Source organism: Suricata suricatta, chromosome 14 (genome assembly GCF_006229205.1).
Source record: "Suricata suricatta isolate VVHF042 chromosome 14, meerkat_22Aug2017_6uvM2_HiC, whole genome shotgun sequence".
NCBI lineage: Eukaryota > Metazoa > Chordata > Mammalia > Carnivora > Herpestidae > Suricata > Suricata suricatta.
In genome coordinates, this window is record NC_043713.1 from 24157973 (window position 1) to 24178204 (window position 20232).

General features: G+C 42.0%; 1 protein-coding gene across 2 annotated transcripts in view; it reads left to right on the forward strand.

Moving 5' to 3' along the window:
• Window positions 1-20232, forward strand: part of DYM (dymeclin) — a 334407-nt gene that overhangs the window by 35398 nt on the left and 278777 nt on the right. For both annotated transcript variants that reach the window (XM_029923001.1, XM_029923002.1), the window contains exon 3: window positions 20053-20105. In XM_029923001.1, coding sequence (XP_029778861.1) covers window positions 20053-20105 — 53 coding nt within the window. The remainder of the gene's footprint in view (window positions 1-20052; window positions 20106-20232) is intronic.

Here is a 20232-nt window from a genome sequence, read left to right on the forward strand (position 1 = left end):
ATATAATACATACAGCATACAAATATGTGCTAATAGACTATGTTATAGGTCAGGTTTGGGTCAATAGTAGGCTATTAGGGGTTAAGTTTGGGTCAAAAGTTATATGTGGTAGGGTGCCTGGGTGGGTCAGTTGATTAAGCACCGACTCTTGATTTCGGCTCAGGTCACGATCTTACAGTTGTGAGATCAAGCCCCGCATCGGGTTCCATACTAGTGTGGAGCCTGCTTGGGTTTCTCTTTCTCACCCTCTCCCTCTCTGCCTCCCCTTCTCTCTCCCGCTTCTTCTCTCTCTCTTCCTCAAAATAAATAAATTAAAAAAAAAGTTATACAGTGGATTTTCCACTGTGCAGGGGTCGGTGCCCCTAACCTCTGCGTTGTTGAGGGTCCACTGTATTACTTCTCCAGTGTCTTTGTTTTGTTTCCTTTTTTTAATAATTCAGTTACAGGATCAGTTATGCATATTTCAGATAAGTAGAATGTTAGGAGGTATATGGATGCTGTGTAGGCTAGACAGGATTATAGGACTCTGGTAAGTACTTTGGAGAGGTTGGAACATGCCCCCCAGGCGCCCCTGTAGCTGGAGTTTAAAAATATATATATTTTTGTCTGAAAAGATAATACATTCTTGAGGTCCAAAATTCAAAAGACACAACAGGTTAAAGAGCAGGAAGTCTCCCATCCTTGGTCCTGCCATGTGTCTGGTTTGCTTCCCCAGAGGCAACTGTTGTTGCCCATCTTCTTAGATGGGTATTCGGAGGATGCCCCTTGCTGTCTTAGCCCTTTCAGGCCCCTATCACAAAACCCCCCACCCCGGCCGGCCCGGGAGCCTAGGCACAGGCGGAGTGGATTGCTCGCGGGTCTGGAGGCCAGGGGCCTGGGCTGTGATAGCGGCCCTCTTCCTGGTGCGTAGCCAGGACCTGCTCTGGGCCTCACTTGGTGGAAGGGGTGAGCAGGTTCTCTGGGGGCCTCTCCGATAATGGGAACTGATCCCTCGCACGAAGGCCTCACCCCTCCCCCAAAGGCCCGCCTACTAATCCCATCACCCTTGGGGGTTAGGATTTGAGCCACCACATTACGGGAGGGGGATCCAAACACTCCGACCACAACACGCGTTTGTAAACGCAAGCACATACATCTGCCTTGTTTTAGACAATACATGTACTTCTGTACCTTGGGGTTTTTCATTATATTTTGGAGAGCCTTCTCTATATTAGTTTCCTCATTCTTTTTGATGGGGGCATAGCATGTCATCCCTGAATATACCAAAATTAATATAGCCATATGCACTAACCATTTGGATCGCTTCCGGTGTTTTGTACAAATGCCACAATGAAGAGCCATGTACATGTGGATAAAAGCGGTTCTTGTGCTGCGGGTAAAGGACGGCCAGATGACTTCCGTTAACTCTTCTTGTTCGTGTGGTCGGGGCATGAGAAACGGGTGTAAAAGGTGGGGAACAGATTTTACGGATCTCTTAAAGTGCTACCTGACATGATTCATGGTGTTGCAGGGTAGAGCCATAAGCCTGCCTGGGTCTCGTGGCCTGGAGGAGGGGGCTTATTTGGGGCCACACCTGTTAAAAGCTGAGGATTAGCATCGTATGTTCTTGTTGAGTGGACTTGGTGAAAGTATTGTTTTAGAGAAATCACTTTTTAGGGTGGGTGAATGACAGATTGGAAGGAGCGAGAAAGAAGAGAGAGTAGGGCAGGACGGTGACAGGCCAGGCAGCTGTGGTCGTGTAACCGCCACGTGCCGAAGGTCCGAGTGTCTGTGCTGACGCAGGAAACGGAAAGTCCCGCGTCCTTATGGAGCTGGCATAGCCAGCTGATGGAACAGTGTGTAGAATAATGTATTTAAAAAGTTCTTTTGTTTTAAACGGATACTGATCTGAACATAAATACTTAAGAGCTTACAGTTCTAGATTTGAGAGCAATGTTCCCCAATATGGTGACATCTTGTATAGTTACGTTTTAATTTTTATTGCATTATGGTGGACACACAAAGTTCTGTGAGTTTTAGATGGACAAACAGCGATTCAGCAGTTCTGTCTGTGCACAGACCGCGCTCCCCAGTGTGCGGTCACCCTCCAGCGTCATCACCCCGCCGTCAATTGTGTTCCCTGCTGCACTCGCCATCCCGGGACTTGCTTCGTAACTAGAAGTTTAAACCTCTTCATCCCCTCCACTTACTTCATCCGCTCCTCCACCTCCCTCTCTGGCAATCCGGTTTTCTTTCTTTCATTTCTTTCTTTCTTAGTTTCTCCCTCCCTCCCTCCCTTCCTTCCTTCCTTCCTTCTTTCCCCTCTTCTCCCCTTCCCTCCCCTTAAAATGTTTATTTTTGAGAGAGAGACAGTGTGCGGGTGAGCACGATCAGGGGAGGGGCAGAGAGAGAGGGAGACAGAGAGTCACAAGCAGGCTTCATGCTGTTAGTGCAGACCCCCTCTTGGGGCTTGAACTCACGAACCATGATATTGTGACCTGAGCTGAAATCAAAAGTTGGGTGGACTCTTAACAGACTGAACCACCCAGGTGCCCCTGTTCTCTGTATGTGTGATTCTGTTTCTGTTTTTGGTTTGTTTGTTTACTTATTTTTTAAGAATCCACATGCTTCTATACTTATTAAGAGTGAGAATCATCTTAGTGAAAGGTGCATTGGCTTTCTGGGTGACCTGTAAGGAATGGAGATAGTGCGCATGATAGGGGCCGCATAGATTTTGGAGCCAGACCAACTCTGCCTTGTGTCTCAGCTCCACTGCTGACTAGTTCTGTGACTTTAGGCAAGTTGCTTAATCTTGTGTGGCCTGTTGACGCTTCTGAAAAATGGAAACGATAATACCTACCGTCTAGATTTGGAGGTGGGAGGGATACAAAACACCAGACTGCAAGTTAAGCATCTGACTTCCCATTCGTTTCAAGGAGTGAATATCTATTAGTTTAAAAAAGAGATAGGACTCCATCTTGAGAGTTAGTCTTAAATATTTGAGGGAAGAAAAAAAACCCAAAAATTTAACCAGTTTTTCTGATACCTGCTGTTTCCTAAAGATTACAAATACTCGGACTCCTTTAAATTAATTGCTCAGTTGTTTCAGAAAATTAGGTCAACGATGTACTGTAGTAATGTTTGTCTTTGTGTTTGCATAATATCCTTTTTAAGGAGATCACCTTTAGAAACCTTTACTGCTTTGTGAAAATTGTATTATGTTTTCCAGCCACTAGATGGCACCCAAATAAGGCAAGAAGGCAGCTTTTGGCGCACACAGTCACTTATGCTCCTTTTTTTGAATATCAGATAATGCATATTTTCTTTCAGTACCTTTGTTTATAGAAAAGCACAAAGAAGGCAAAAAAGGTAAAAATAGGTATGCCTGGGTGGCTCAGTTGGTTGAGCCTCTGACTTCAGCTAAGGTCATGATCTCACGTTCCTGGGTTCGAGCCCTGCGTCAGACTCTGTGCTGACAGCTCAGAGCCTGGAGCCTGCTTCTGATTCTGTGTTTACCTCTCTCTCTGTCCCTCCCCACTCATGCTTTGTCTCTCTCTGTCTCAAAAGTAAATAAAACATTAAAAAAAAAGGTAAAAATAATTACAGTCAGAATAACTATCATTCATATTTTGGTGTACATGCTATCAATTCTCTCATTTAAAAATGGGTCATATTCTACATGTTCTGTCTTTAACTTACGTTTTTTAAATGTTTATTATATATTTTGAGAGAGAGCAAGCAGGGGAGGGACAGTGAGAGAGAGAGAGAGAGAGAGAGAGAGAGAGAGAGAGAGAGAGAGAGAGAGAGAGAGAGGATCCCAAGCAGGCTCCGTGCTGTCAGCACAGAACCCGACACAGGGCTCGAATTCACAACTGTGAGATCATGACCTGAGCCAAAATCAAGAGTTGGAAGCTTAACCAACTGAACCACCCAAGTGCCCCAACTTACATTTTCCTCAGGGCAGTGTTGTCCTACAGCATAACTTTTAAATGGCTGTGCAATATTCTGTCTTATGGATGTCAGTAATTTAGCTGACATTGAATATTTTGGTTGTTTATTTTTTGTGATTATATGTAAAACTATGATGAACTTCCTTGTAGTCAAGTCTTTATCCATATCTCTAACTTTATAAGTGGAGTGAGCTCTTAGTAGTTGATTTGCTGGTAAAATTGTCTTTTTTTTTAAATCATATAAGCCTTTCATTGTAGAGAAGTTAGAAAATATGAAAACAAAAGGGAAAATAGTCATGTATTTTCACATAAAGAAAACCACTGTTGATATTTGGTATATATTCTTCCATACTTTTTATATTGCATATATTTAAAGATATATATATTATATCTGTCTTTTTTCTCCTACAAAATGGGATTATACTATATTACTGTTATATGATCAAAAAATTAATGTATTGTTTGTTTTTAGTTTATTTATCAGAGTGAGTAAGTGAATGGAGGAAGGGCAGAGAGAGGGTGAGAGAAAAAAATCCCAAGCAGGCTGCATGTTATCAGCACAGAACCCTCCATGGGGTTTGAGCTTACAGATTGGGAGTTCATGGCCTCCTGCGCTGAAACCGAGAGTCAGACACTTAACCAGCTGAGTCACCCAGGTGCCCCTGGTTTTTTTTTTTTAATTTTATTTTTAACTAATCTCTGTTCTTACTGTGGGGCTTGAACTCACAACCCCGACATCAAGAGTTACATGCTCCACTGACTGAGCCAGTCAGGTGCCCCAAAATTAATATATTCTTTATGACATTTTCTTCTCAGTAATTGTGAAGTTTTAAAGTTTATTTACTAAAAAAAATAGTTACTGAATACCCCCTCTTCATGAGATACTGTTTTAAAGGGCTGGAAATCTCTCAGTGACCGTGAGGAATGGAGCCCCTGCCCTCTTGCAGCTTGTATTTCAGTGGAGGAGATGGGCAATAAATAGGAAATAAATATGCAAAATCATTTCTGAAAATGCCAAGTGCAGTGGAGTGACCGAATGGGAGCAGATACAAGCAAGGGATTTCTTTAGAGAGAGGGTCTCTGGGGGGCAGCATTTAAGCAGAGACATTAGCAAAACCGGGGCCTGAGCCACACAAATGAAAGAACATTCCAGGTAGAGGGGACAGCGAGCACCAACATGGAGCTGCTGCAGGAGCAAGGCCTGCGTGTTCGTGGGCGGCAGAAGGCAGAGCTGGGAGCCAGGGCACCTGGGACTTCGGGCCATGTTAGAGGTCTGTTACGTTGCACGGTATTCCGGAGAGGGGCGTGTTTCCATGCTGGGATTTGAGAATGGGGTCTAGTCTGTTATAATTTACGGACTCTCCTATACTGTGGAAAGATTTTACTCACATAGTTTGCTTCATTATGGTAAAATTTTCATAACATGAAAGCTTACTGCTGTAGTCGCTTCTAAGTGTGTGATTCACTTACGTACATTCGCAGTGTTGTACGGCCACCACCAGTGTGCATTTCCAGAACTTTTTCATCATCACAGACAGAAACTCTGTACTCATTACACCACATTCCCCTTTCCCCCAGCCCCTGGTAACTTCTATTCTACTTTCTGTCTCTATGGATTTGCCTGTTCGAGGTACCTCTTATATGTAGAACTACATAATATTTGCCATTTTATGTCTGGCTTCTTTCACCTTCATCCATGTTGTGGCATGTGTCAGAATTTCCTTTTTCACCAAATAATGTCCATTGTATGTACATGCCACATCATATTTTTTAATCTTTTTTTTTTTTTGCTTCTTTTTTTGTTTTAGAACATAAGCAGGGGAGGGGGCAGGGAGAGAAAGAGAGAGAGAGAATCCCACGCAACCCCCACGCTCCGTGCAGAGCCCGATGTGGGGTCTGATCCCACAACCCTGAGATTGTGATCTGAGCCGAAACCAAGAGTCAGATGCTCACCTGACTGAGGCACCCACGTGCCCCATCACATCTTATTTTAAACTGTGGTTTGCCGTGCTTATGTATTCTTTTTTAAACATTCTCCATTTTGGGGCACTTGGGTGGCTGAGTCAGTTGAGCGTCTGACTTTGGCTCAGATCATGATCTCACGGTTTGTGGGTTCAAGCCCCACGTTGGACCCTGCGCTGACAGTGTGGAGCCTGCTTTGGGTTCTCTTTCTCCTTCTCTCTCTGCCCCTTCCCCTGCTCATGCTCATGCTCTCACTCTCTATCGCTCTCTCAAAATAAATAAATAAATAAATAAATAAATAAATAAATTAATTAATTAATGTTTAAAAAAAAGTAAAAGTCAAATAAAAATAAATGTTTTCCATTCCTGTTCATCATTGTTAGGTTCCAGTTACCACTCTGATTTATTTTTTCGGGGCTCTCTCTTACATAATAAGAAAATATGTATGTTCAGCCGAGAGACTCAGCTAACGTGGGCATCTCGTTCATTTAGTGGTGGTTTATTGCACACGTACTGTGTGGCCGGGTGCTGGGCTTGTTGCGTTAGGTGCCTGTCCGTGTGTAGATCTCCAGTGAGGTCTGCGAGGTTGGGTCTGCACATGAGACACTTGATGTCTGTGTCTGCTGCTGGCTTCTTACTCCCTTTGGCGTGTTTGCTGTGCGGTTCATTAGCTCCTTCAAGGTGAAGGCACCCGCTCCACTGTCGGCACGAGCCCGGGCTGACCGCTGTCCACCTGCTCAACTCCATCTCTTTCATCCTAGGTGTAGCTCAACAGCCACCAAACTCACATACTCACTGTTTCACAAAGGGAATAAATACTGGAGACTTTTTTTTGACGCCTTACATTCTCCAGTTGAGGGGCCCAAAGAAGGTCAGCTTTTACATCTTGAGTCAAAACCTTTATTTCCTGTCCTTTCATTTATACCTTCCTGTGCAGGATCACTTGAGAAGGTGCGTGAGTTTGCCCAGGGGTCCCTCCCTCAGACTAAAAGTTTACCTGGGGCAGTAGAACGAGTCTTGTGTAAAACTTTAAAATAGAGCAAGTCCATTTTACTGCGCGGACTCCCTTCCTTCTTTTCCCTACCATGTTAGTATCTGGATTTCCAAGGAGTCACCTTTCTTGGGAAAATAAAGACAGTCTTATCTTGCAGGGTGCTGCTGAAATGGCGACATTTTCATAGTTATGGTTCCTTTCACTCTGGCGTTTGAATGACAACATATAGGATCGTCTGTGAATCCCATGAATCTAAACACCTTTTAGTTTCTACTTGGTGTATTCAAAATTGCAATCATAAATTTATATGCAGTTTTTTAGCCTTTGACTTTTTCCTGTGAATAGGCCCTTTTGAAACATTCCCATTGCCATAGTTAAACCACTGAATGGGCTGATTCTAGTTAGTTTTGTGAATGACTTCTGCAGTTTTCTTTTTGCTAAGGGAAACCACGTCTTTAGGAATGCTCCCATACTTTGCTGAATGCTTACTTGTTTATTTACTCAGGTTGTGTTTTAAACTGACAAAACATGACCTATTTGTCAGAGAGTGTGTGTTATGGGCTGAAAGAGATATTGTTGATATAATGTCAGTTTTGAAATCATTTTATGGCAAAATCCTCAGTGAAAGGGACATAGGCATTTTCAGTGTTTCATTTTTGAACCTCATAATTATAGTTTGATTGTTGAGAAATCTATGTATAATTTATCCCCAACAGCTTTCTGTCCATCAGCTTTTCATTAAGTAAGATTTGAACTATGAATTTGTCATCTGAAATTATTGAGATTTATATATGAGACGGGTGTGCTTAAAAGTAAAATAAAACCAGTCTAAATTGCTGAAAGCTGTGAATTAGGGAACATATAATTTAAAAATTTAGCCTCATGACCAGACTATAGTTTATCATTTCATAACAGTTATAAAAAAGTCTACTTTCCTTCTTAGGCTTAAAATTTTTTGTTTCCTTTAGTTTCTTCTTCTTTTTCTTAATGTTTATTTTTGAGAGACAGAAACAGAGCATGAATGGGGGAAGGGCAGAGAGAGGGAGACACAGAATCTGAAGCAGGTTCCAGGCTCTGAGCTGTCAGCACAGAGCCTGACGGGGGCTCAAACCCACAAACTGTGAGACCATGACCTGAGCCGAAGTCAGAAGCTTAACCGACTGAGCCACCCAGGCACCCCTATTTCCTTTGGTTTCTTATCATTCACATAAGCTTGACGTGATTTTAATCATAACAGATACAATTTTTGTACTGGATAATACGTGAATGGCACAGCTTCTTTTAGGTGTGTATAGAAATTCCAAGTAGTTAGTGGAAGTGTTTTAGATTGATGTTATGTGGGTTTGCTTTAATAAAAAAGGAACTAAATAATATTTATATTGAAATAATATTAGACATAAGATGTGTTTATTCTTACATTGTGACCTTGGGCAAATTACTTGGCTTCTCTGTTTCTGTCACCTGTAAAATGAGGATGCTCCTGTTTGGTCAGTCAGCTTCTTGGGATTTGAAAGCAATCAAGTGAAATAACCATGGTGAGACAACTTTGAATAGTTTATAGGTCTATACAAATTGCAAATTCTATCTAATCATTAGCAAATCTATTTGCATATCAACAATTAATGTGCTAAAGTCCTTAAGCACACTTCTTTTGTAGTTTTTTTAAAATATTACTTTTTTTCTCTTTTTAGAGTTTATTTATTTATTTTGAGAGACAAAGAGCACAAGCAGGGGAGGGGCAGAGATACAGAGAGAGAGAGAATTCCCAAGCAGGCTCCACACTGTCAGCACAGAGGCCAACGTGGGGCTCGAACCCACAAACCGCAAGATCATGACCCGAGCTGGAATCAAGAGTTGGATGCTTAACTGACTGAGCCACCCGGGTGCCCGTCTATTGTAGAAGTCAAGCAACACTTGTCCTAAAACTTCTCCTCCCTCATTGAAATGCTTTCTTTAAAATATAACATGAAAGTCAGTTTAAACTTAATTTTAGCCAAACAGCCAAAATTCTAAATTAGTGGAGTTCAAATTAATGAGGTCACATTTTTAGTTAAAAAAATATTTTTCTCTGTAGTGTAAAAATTAAAAAAACAACAACAACAACCTTGCTTTTATGTGGGAACCCACATACTTCAGTATTTGAGAGCGTGGTAAGACTGTGATGCTGTTTTACACCCAACTGTATGCCTCTTTTCTAAGATTTTGGATTATTCAACCTTTTTTTCTTTCTTTAATCCCTGAGGGCCAGCACCATGGCCGGGTAGTGTCCGTTGGTACCTCTTATGTTACTCAAAATCCAAAGTGTGGCCAGATGAAGAATGACACGGATGAGTTGGCAGAAAAGAAAAGAGTCGGGGGCGTGAGTGGGGGGAACCAACGTTGATTGTAGAAGCCACTAAAGGGCCACAGACAGTTCCTTCGGTGGGTGTGGCTGGCCCCATGACACAGGCCACAGGTCACTTCAGTCAGCAGCCTCCATGCCCCACTCCTGGGCGCTGCAGTGGTGAGTGTTTTGCTTGGCAGCTCCAGCCTGGCTGACCTCGTGCACCAGCTGACCAAAATGTGGTGGTAAATAACTCTTCCATACTTTCATGTGTGACAATTAACAGGAAGAGGTATTTAGTTTATTAGATGACCCTTTTTATATATTTATTTTGGTCGCAGAACCTTGAATTCTTGAGCCACGGGCTCCATTTGAAATTAGCTTTTTTTTTCCCTACCAACAAATGTTCTTTCTTGTTTATCGGTCTGTTTTGGAAACTGCTTGCCATGTCACAGGGGCGCCGCGCTCCTGAGTGCAGGGACGTGTGCTGTGCCACCGAGCCCTGGCCCTCCAGCCCTTTCGTTCACGAACTCATGTCGGGATCTTGGTGAGGCGGTGGTGGAGAGCAGGTGTCTCCCCATCGGGGGCGGGGTGGTTTCTCCTGTCACCTGTCACCTCGCGAATTGCAGACCAAGAGATTTGGAGATAGTTTCTGTATAAGTGGCTGATATGGTTGATTATTTTTATAATGAAAAAACATCCACCCTTTTTTACTTAATATTTGCTAATATTTTTCTTTTTCTATCACAACTGAACATGTCGTCGTCTCCTTCTCCTTCGTTGTCATCTTCTCCTCCTCCTCCTCCTCTTTTTAAAGATTTTTATTTTTAAGTAATCTCCACACCCAGCGTGGGGCTTGAATTTGTAACCTCAGGATGGAGGGTCGCTTGCTCTGCTGACTGATCCAGGCAGACAGAGGCCCCTCAGCTGGACATTTCTGTGTCCCTCTCACCATACCATTTTGAGGTTATACCCAGAGTTCTTCGTTAGAGGATTGTAACCTCAGAGTTTAAGTCCAGAGAAGCCATAGACTCTCTGTACAGTAGTTCTCGATGTGCCCCCATGTTATTTAATACAAAAATGGACTTTCTGGTGTGAGGAAAGAACTCAGGTGGTGTTGAATAGAGTTTGCTTTGAATTTACAGTGGCAGGATGATAATTTGCCAGTCAGACAGCACATCCTTTCTGAATTCCTCCCAGTAGGCCGGTTTAGAGGGCAAAAATGCAGTGTCATAAAGGTTTGTGGCCTGCTTTTGGTTAACACATGCTTATCTGAGTATTAGGATTACTCAATTTGGTGTTAAAAGATCTGGGCTAATAATTTTGCAAAGTTAGGAATATGTGTGGGTTTATAAGCTACAGTTAGACATTTTTGGTGGGTGGTAATTGGTGAAATCCTTCTACAGTGTAATTTGCAGTATTCATCAGAACAGAAGTATTCATGGACCTGGCAATGGCACTTCTGGAGTTTATGTTAAGGAGATAATTGGATAAGTTCAGAAATATATGTAGAAAGATACATGTATAAAGACATTTCATAGCAGTGTTTATGAAAGAAAATTGCTAATAATCTCAATGTTCATGAGTAAGGAAATTAGATTAAACAAATAAAAGTGATGCATCTGCATGCTGTAGCATTACGGTCCTTAAAAGTGATCATATGTTTATAGAAATGGGAAAAGATCCACAGCATATTAAGTGGTGAAAGCCATTTACAAAAAACCATTCATATTGTGTAATCTGTTCAAGCAAAACTATGTATTTTAAACGTGTGTATATTTGTATAATTCTTGCATAGGTTTGTGTAGCTTTATTTTTAGGTTTCAGTTTTTAAAATCTGTTATTTTAAAATAAAGACGTATAGGAGGTGGCTAAAATGTGCCGGGAGGTCCCTCGAATCCTTCACTCGGCTCCCCCAGTGGTAATGGTTCACATAACCACAGTTCAGTGTCCAAACCAGGAAATTGACATTGGTACAGTTCACAGAGGTTATTGGGATTCAGCAGTTACATACATGCTCTTACTTGTGTGCGTGTGTAGCTCCATATGGTTTTCATCACGTGTGCAGACTCGTGTTACCACTCCCAGAGTTCAGGTGTTCACCTCTTCCATCCCAGCAGAGCTCCCTGTGCTCTGCCTGTATAGCCACACCCTCCGCCCACCCCCTCACCGCTAACTCCTGGTAGCCACTGATCAGTTTTCAATCTCTATCATTTTGTTATTTCAAGAAAGTAATGTCAATGGCATAATACAATATTAAACATTTTGAGATTGGCTCTTTTCACTCAGCATAGTCTTGAGACCCATTCAAGTTGGGTCAGGTTCTGTGTATCAGTAGTTCATTCCTTTTTATTGCTGAGTAGTCGCCTATGTTGTGTATGTACCATAGTTGGTTTAAACAGTGGCCCATTGAAGGACATTTGGATGGTTTCCAGTTTTTGCAAGTTGAGGTTCCTTTTTATTATCATTTTTTAATGTATTATTATCTTAATTTTTACGTTATTTCATGTATTATTTTTTATGTATTATCATTTAAAATTATTTTTTTAATTTATTTTTTTAAATTTATTTTTTTAATTTTTTTTTTTTTTATTCTTGAGAGAAAGATAGTGCACGTTGGGGAGGGGCAGAGAGAGAGGGAGACAGAGAATCTGAAGCGGGATCTGCGTGGATGGCAGTGAGCCCGATGTGGGGCTTGAACCCATGAACTGCAAGATGATGACCTGAGGTGAAGTCAGACACTTAACTGACTGAGCCACTTAGGTGTCCCCAAATTTATTTTTACTTGAAGTACAGTTAACATAATATTGTTAGTTTTAGGTGTACAGCATAGTAAGGTGATAAACAAAATGCTCACCCTGGTAAATGCAGTTATCAAGTGCATGTTTGGTTTTATACAAAACTGCCAAACTGTTTTCCAGTGGCTGCATCATTTTACACGTGCTCTTTGTAGGTGAGATCCAGTTTCTTTTCATCCTTACCAGCATTTAATGTTGTCATTCTTTTTTTTTTTTTTTAATGCAGTACTGATAGGCATGCATGTCTTTAGCAAGGTTCATTTTTACAATAATAAAAATAAAAACCATTCTCTTTTTAAAAAAGAAAACTTGGGGTGCCTGGGTGGCTCAGTTGGTTAAGCTTCTCACTTCAGCTCAGGTAATGATCTTGCAGTCTGTGAGTTCAAGCCCTGCATTGGGCTCTGTGCTGACAGTGCAGAGCCTGGAGCCTGCTTCGGATTCTGTGTCTCCCCCTCTCTATGCCCCTCCCCTGTTGGCGCTCTGCCTGTCTGTGTCTCTCAAAAATAAACAAACACTAAGATAAAAGAAAAAAACATTACCAAGGTAAGTCTCTGTTCTGCCACTTACTAAAAGTTACTTAATATTGATTGAGACTGATGATCTCCCTGGTACTCCAGTAGGGCGTTCTTCTGTAGTAAAACATTAATGTAAATAAAACCAAGCCGATCACCGACACTTGTTTGACACAAAATGTATAAAACTACTTCAGAAATTACTGAATTTTGTTTTATACTTCCCTTCTGTGCCCTTGGGGGTGGGTGGAAAGACAGGGTAGGACTGACAAATTACTTGTAAGGTGTGTTAAGGAATAATATATGCAAATTAGATATTTTAATACACATGGTTTTGTTGTTACAGTGGGTTAGGAAGACTCCTGTTGGGCTGTGTGCCAAGCACTTTCCTTACCTTATATTCCTTACAACTCTCCTGCGAGATGGTGGTATCCTTCTCTCCATTTTACAGATGAGGAACCTGAGACTCTCAAAGTAACTTGGCTAGCGTATACCAGTAGGAAACGAGGAAGCTGGAACTTAAATACGTCCTCATTCCCCATCATGCATGTACATTGCTTTCATTAACAGGCCACATGATTGGACATTCAAGTGCCAGGATGCATGAGTTTGCAAACTGGTGGAACACTTAAGCTGAGAGGTGGTATACACGTGATGTAGTAGTATTCCCAGCGCTCCAACTTGGTATATCATTTTAGTGGAATTAAAACTTTTAAACCTTATGTATGTGCCTGTGTTCTCCTTTAGTAAGTTAAGTTAGTGACTGATCTAAGTTTGCTGGTCCAACACTTGGCCTCACTGGTTAATTATAGTGTTGTTGTAGTGCATGATTAGGCTTTATCATATGCATAGACTTTATCATATGCATCACCAGAGGCATTAGTGTTACTATTCTTCTGCTTTTTGTTTGTTTGTTTTTTTTTTTTTGGTCTAAAAAAATCTCGATGGTTGTAGTCAGGGCCAGACATTTAACTATTGTATACTTGGGTACCTCGCTGCTGCTCTTAGAGTTCGGGGTGTTGTTGATTCTGTGCTCACTGGCTTCCCACTTAATACAGGATGGAAATCCAAACTCCTTAATATGACATTGAGGTTCTTCCCTCTTTTTTGGTTCCCTGCCACCCTTCTCTGCCGCCTATACTTCGTAGTTATTTAACTTGGTTTTGCTGTGTGTTAGCACATTCAGCAGAGGTGGCCAAATTGTATTGATTATTTGAGACATAACTCGGAAAGCATTGAGCTGCGATTACTAATACTCACTGGGGAATCTTGTCTCAGCTCTCCTAGAAGCACGTGGAGAGTGTGAAGGTGAGGTTGATAAGAGTTCTTCTTAGGGCGATTCTCTTCCTGAAATCAAAGGAAGGAAGAAAGGAACAGAAAGGGAAATTGTAATGTTTAAGAACTTGCCCGGAGTTGTGAAAATTTTAGTAACTGTTTCATTGCTGAATTATCTTTAGGGAAGTCCAGTGAAAGTTCTTAAAACTGGAAAAATCCCTAGACCGGTTTCACATTTTCTTCCAACGTGTTTGGGCGTAATTCTTGGGAATATCTCTCCGCTGCCATAGGCCTCATTGTTTAGGGTGTCACCAGTGAGCCGGAGATTCCTGTGACTCCCATTTGTTTGTGTTGCTACCAGAGTCATGGCCAAGCCCAGAGCAAGGGGTGCCTATTACCTTGTCCCATAGAAGGATTGCCTCAGACGGAGCCACACCTCGTCATCCGATCAGTATGGTTGTTTATCTAGAGTTTACTTCATTTAGCAAAAGTTTGATTAAGAGATGACCAGTTTTAAGTGTTTGTCCTTAATCTCCCGTCCTTGACATTTAAAATATTGACCTGGGGGTGGTGGAGTGTGTGTGCACAATGAGCGTAATGGATCCTGTGTGGTACTCAGGTACTGGAATAAACATTCACTGCCCTTTTGCCCCCTTTTTGCATGCTCCCAGTTCCCCAGTCTGCCTTCAGAAACAACATTTGGTTTCTAACTATAATTGTCTTGGAAACACTGGCCCATTTTGCAGCACCGTTTTACTGTTATTTACTGCAGATGGTGGTTTGTTAGTTGCCGGTGCCAGAACATCTGAGTTCATTTGTTTGACTGAAGCGGCCCTTGCGTCGGGGCCAGTTACACACAGCAGCAGTTGCCAGCCACCCGAGTCGCTTACCACCTCATGTTAGCTCTAAATCAAGCAAATGAGAAAGAAGATTATTTCTAGAATGTTCCAAGAAGTTTAGAAAAGTGGAGGATGGAGGGATGAGAGGAAGGGGAATTCTAGTAGAACAGTCGGCATGTTGCTTTTGGCAGGGGTGTGCCTGGCTGAGTGTCCCTGTGGAAGTAGGTAATGCTTCAGGGTGCTGAGACCGCAGCGCGGGGACTGCAGCAAACAGGGCTCTGTGAGTCCCTGATTTGCTGGGAGTTTACTCAAGTGTCCTCCTTCCGGCTGAGCCGCTGCTCCAGGCACGGTGGGTGAATGAGACACGGTCCCTCTTCTCTCGTTGCTTGTAATCCGGGCACTGGAGATGCTTCCGACCCGATGTGGTGATTGCTGCAGCAGTGGCAGTAGGGCTGTTTCAGGTCATGGCCAAGTGTCGGGGAACCCTGGCCCAATAGGCCTAATCACAGAACGGCAGGTGCCGGCTGGCTTACCACCAGCGGGAGCTGTCCAAGAGAGGTGGGGTAATTCCCAGCTTTTCTTATCTCTTCATCCAAGAAATCACACTGCTTTAAAAGGGTACGTTATTCTACACTTGGAATTAAATACGTGTATTTAAACAGATTTTAATAAAATTTAGACTTTGGGGCAGGCCTTGCCTTGAGGGCTGGAGAGTATCAAGTGTTCCTTGAGGAACAAGGGGGAATAATGTCCTTCCTCCAATAAAGTATCTGACCATGGCATTCATTCACTCAGTCCATTTTTATTATGTGCCTGCTTTGAACCAGGCTGGGAACGCCGTGCTGAGTGAGGGCCCGCAGTCTTGGAGTGGAGCGGGGCACAGACAGGGGGTCGGGCGGTGTTGCTACCAACTACTCAGTTTTATAACTGGGTGCTTTGAGGGCAGAGACCTGGCTTCTCACCTGGTCTTAGATGATCAAAGATTTCCTGGAGGAAGTGATGTCAAACCAGCCTCACTGACAGATGTTGGAATTAATTTTTTTTTTCAGGCTAATATTGTATGAAAAATAAATCAGAACCCTGTTTGGGGCACATCCAGAATGCTTCTGTTGAGAACAGGTTAAGGAACTGAACTCTATACTTCAGCCATCTAGCGTCTATGTTTCTAGACTTGTGGTTTGCCATTCTCCAGTGTACATTAACCCCTGCTTCCCAGAACATGCCAGGCTCTCTGGGATGGCCATGCTTTTGCATGCGCTGCCTGTCTTGTCTGGAAAGCCCTCCCCTGATGTCCACCAGACTGAATCCTCTTGCATTTACTTCCTCCGGGATGCCTTCCTTGACTGCTCCTAAGGTAGGTTGGGTGCACCGCTATGATCTGACATACGAGGCTGGCCTTGACCTTGGTGTTTCCCCTCCACCAAATAGTTTATCTGTGTCTTTATTTCTCCATGTAAGCTGGAGGCAGAGACGGCATCTTTCACAGAACTCAGCATGTCCTGGGCATCCAGGCAGTATTTGCCGAATGAACAAGCTCAGAAGCTTTTAAAGGTTGTAGATACATATATATAATTGAAGTTCTTGGTTCCAGCCAGTTTTAAGAGAGTGCTATTGACTGAGGAAGGTTGAAGCACCACTGAAACAGATTTTATGCATGTGGTCCAGTTATTAACCTCATAAACCTATTTGCAGTCTTTTGCATTCATACCTCTTTACTTTTTATCCAATAAACTGAGTAATTCATAGTTTCTACTTCTTGCCAACTAATGTATATTATTTAAACAATTTTTTTTTAATGTTTATTTATTTTTAGGACAGAGAGAGACAGAGCACGATCAGGGGAGGGGTGGAGAGAGAGGGAGATACAGAATCTGAAAGTTTCCAGGCTCTGAGCTGTCAGCACAGAACCTGATGCAGGGTTCGAACTCACAAACTCTGAGATCATGACCTGAGCTAAAGTCAGACACTTAACTGACTAAGCCACCCAGGCGCCCGTAATGTATATTATTAAATCTAACCACAGTGATTTATTAATTAGAAGTCTTTTGGTTATTAACAAAAATCAGTTTGACTTAGCATATGGCAGAAAGAGGGGCATATGTGATGAAGAGACAGGGATGTCTCATCGAACCCAAAATCAAGAACGCAGATAGGTGTTAGGAAGAGCTGACCCCAAGAATTGGAAGGCCGGCAGGAATCCTTTAAGTCCTTCCTGTTAGTCTCTGCTTCTCTCCTCAAAACCCTTTTATTCAGTTTTCTTACTAACTTACTTTCTCTGCTTCTCAGTGGTTAGAGGATGGTTTCCCATAACCCTCAGCCTTACAGCCAAGTTCCCGTCGTGTGGAAATCCTTTCTTTCCATCTGAGTTCCCAGTTCCCCAAGACTGCCGGGTCTATCCCTGATTAAGTCGGCAGTGGCCAGGCCTGGGGTCATGCTCAGCAAGGCTGTCTGGCTCTCCTGACCCCTGCAGAGTAGGGGGCAAGATGGACGAAAGGGATGGGGAGATCAGACTGACCGACACTGTGAGGTGGGCAGACACGGAAAGTATTTTTATAAATAAAATAAAAATACAGCGACAAAGACCAGAGATGCACAAATGCTTTATTGTTGCATCATTTGTGGGTTATTTTGGCTAAAAAACCTTTTCAATCTTAGGAGAAACTTAAAGATTTAATTTTGAAAAGAGACTTCTCTTTTTGAATGTGAGTATAATTTGAGATTCTTAAGGTAGTGGCATGTTCACTGAAGTAATGAGTGGGTTTCACTTTGTGTGTAATACTGAGACATGATGCTGTCTTCTGTTGTCAGAGGACAAGTTCTGGAGAAAGTCTCATGGAAAAACAAGGTGAGACACGTGTCATTTAAAGCCTTCCAACAGCCACATTAGAAGAGTGAAGCAGGTGACATTAGTTTCAGTGATATATTTCATATGTAGCTATGTGTACATAAAAAGAGGGTTTATAACTTCTGTTTATTATTGAGAAGGCGTTGTCATGGGGCACCTGGGTGGCTTAGTTGGTTAAGCAACTGACTCTGGATTTCGGCTCAGGTCATGATCTCACGATTCCTGAGACTGAGCCCCATACGGGCTCTGCGCTGACAGACAGCCGTGGAGCCTGCCTGGGATTCTTTCTCTCCCTCTCATTCTCCTCCCCTTCCCCATTCACTCGCTCTCACTCTTTAAAAATAAATATTAAAAAAAATAAGAGGTTGTTATGAGATTTAGGTGTACTAATTAATTTGAATGTATATTACATAAAACATTATTTTAATTAAGTGAGGGGGGACCCACTACATTTTGGAATCGGTAATAGCTGTCATTTATTGAGATTTTACTCTGTGCTGGACACTGTTCCAAGCACTTTGCATATATTATGTAATTTAATGATAACAATGTCTTCCGGAGCAGGTACTAGTATTTATCATCTCTGTTTTATACAGGAGGACACCGAGACATAAACGGTTAAGAAATTAGCCCAAAGTCACATAGCTGGTAACTAGTTGAGCTGGGGCATTGGAATTGGAATGCACTTTTTTTTTTATTGCGGCAAAAACACAACATAAAATTGATTATCATAATCATTTCTAAGTGTACACTTCTTTGGCATTAAATACATTCGCATTGTTGTGTGACTCACCATCCATCTCTAGAACCTTCCCAAACTGAGACTCTACTCATTGAACACTAACAACCCTGCCTCCCACTCCACCATTGCTAACCAACATTCTACTTTCTGTCTCTGTGAATCTGGCTACTCCAGGAACCTTCTATCAGTGGAATCCTGCAGTATTTCTCTGCGGCTGGCTTGTTTCCCTTAGCATACTGTCTTCAAGGGTCGTCTGTGTTGTAGCACGTGCTAAAATTTCTTTCCTTTTTAAGGCTGAACGATACTACATGTACGAATGTACCACATTTTGTCCCGTGATTCATCCATTACGGACACTTTGCTTGCTTCTACTTTTGGCTGTTGTGAGTGACAGTGAACGTGGGATACAGATGTCAGATAGAGTCCCCGCTTCCAGTCCTTTTTGGTATTTGTATATCCTGAAATGGAATTGCTGGATCACATAGTAATTTCTTATTTAATTTTTTGCTGAATCACCATACTCTTTTTCACAGCACCTGCACCATTTTACATGCTCGCCATCAATGCACAAGGATCCCCATTTCTCTCTATCCCCTCCAACGCTTACCTTTTCCTTCTCTCCTTTTTTTTTTTTAATAGTCATTTTACTAGGTGTGAAAGCAGTATCTCATGGTTTGGATTTGCATTTCCCTGGTGAATTGTGTTGTTGCACATCTTTCTATATACCTATTGCCTTTTGTATGTCTTTGGAGAAATGTCTCTTTAAGTCCTTTGCCCATTTTTAAATTGAGTTGTTTGTTTTTTTTGTTGAGTCAGAGGTCTTCTTTTCTCAGATAGATGATTTGCAAATATTTTCTTCCATTTTGTTGGTTGACTTTTCACCCTACTGAGAGTATCCTTTGGCATGCAAAAGCTTTTAATTTTGATAGAGTCAAACTTACATATTTTTTCTTTTAATGTCTTTGTTTTTGGTGTCATATCCCAGAAACCATTGCCTAATCCAGTGTTATAAAGCTTTCCCCTGTGGTTTTTTTCTCAGTTTTATGGCTGTTTCTGTCTGTGCCTCCTGTCTCTGTGTTACTCATATCTGTCTGTCTCTGTGTCTGTTTCCGTTTTTCTTTGTTTATAAATTATTGAAGCTGATATATGTGTTCCCATGCTTTTCTTGCCTTGCTTCTTCTTTTATTTGTTGTTGGTCTATTTGAAGGTGTGCAGGTACAATGAGACTTCATGTTTCTCCTAAAAATAATGGCATTTTTTCAGATACCTCTAACCCCGTGGTTGGTACTGTCCCTAGAACTGGGCAGCTGGGGGCCGTGCTTCATGCTTGGTACTTTGGAGTGACTTTCTGGCATTTTTCTAAATCCCTCCACTCCGTCCCTCTGAAAGACAAGGCTCCTGGAGTGCTTCTCCTTTAAGAATCTCATATTGAGAATTAGAGTACATTTTCTAATTATGTTGAAAGCAGAAACTTAACTTCATTTTGTCATTGTTTTTTTTTAAATGTTTTTATTTATTTTGAGAGACAAAGTGCAAGCGGGGGAGGGGCAGAGAGAGAGAGGCACAGAATCTGAAGCAGGCTCCAGGCTCTGAGCTGTCAGCACAGAGCCCAATGTGGGACTTCAACTCACAGAGCGAGTTGATGACCTGAGTTGAAGACAGACCTTAATCGACTGAGCCCCCCGTGAGCCCATTCGTGACTTCATTGTTCACCACTGTGAACCAGATTTTCCTTCAAAATTGTTTTTCTCTTCTTTATTTATTTCTTTAACTGGTTACTACGTACATATTTAGTGTTGTAGTTATTAATTACCTTTTCTTCTGTCTCTCCAGCACCGAGCTGAAGCTCTTGGAAGAAGCAACTGTTTCAGTGTGCAGGTCTTTAGGTAAGGGGCAAAATGAGTGTGAGTGTGTGTGTGTGTGTGTGTGTGTGTGTGTGTGTGTGTGTGATTTATTACAAAATTTCTGTTAAAAAGTTTGATAGTATAATATGAATTAAATTAATGAAGTGAT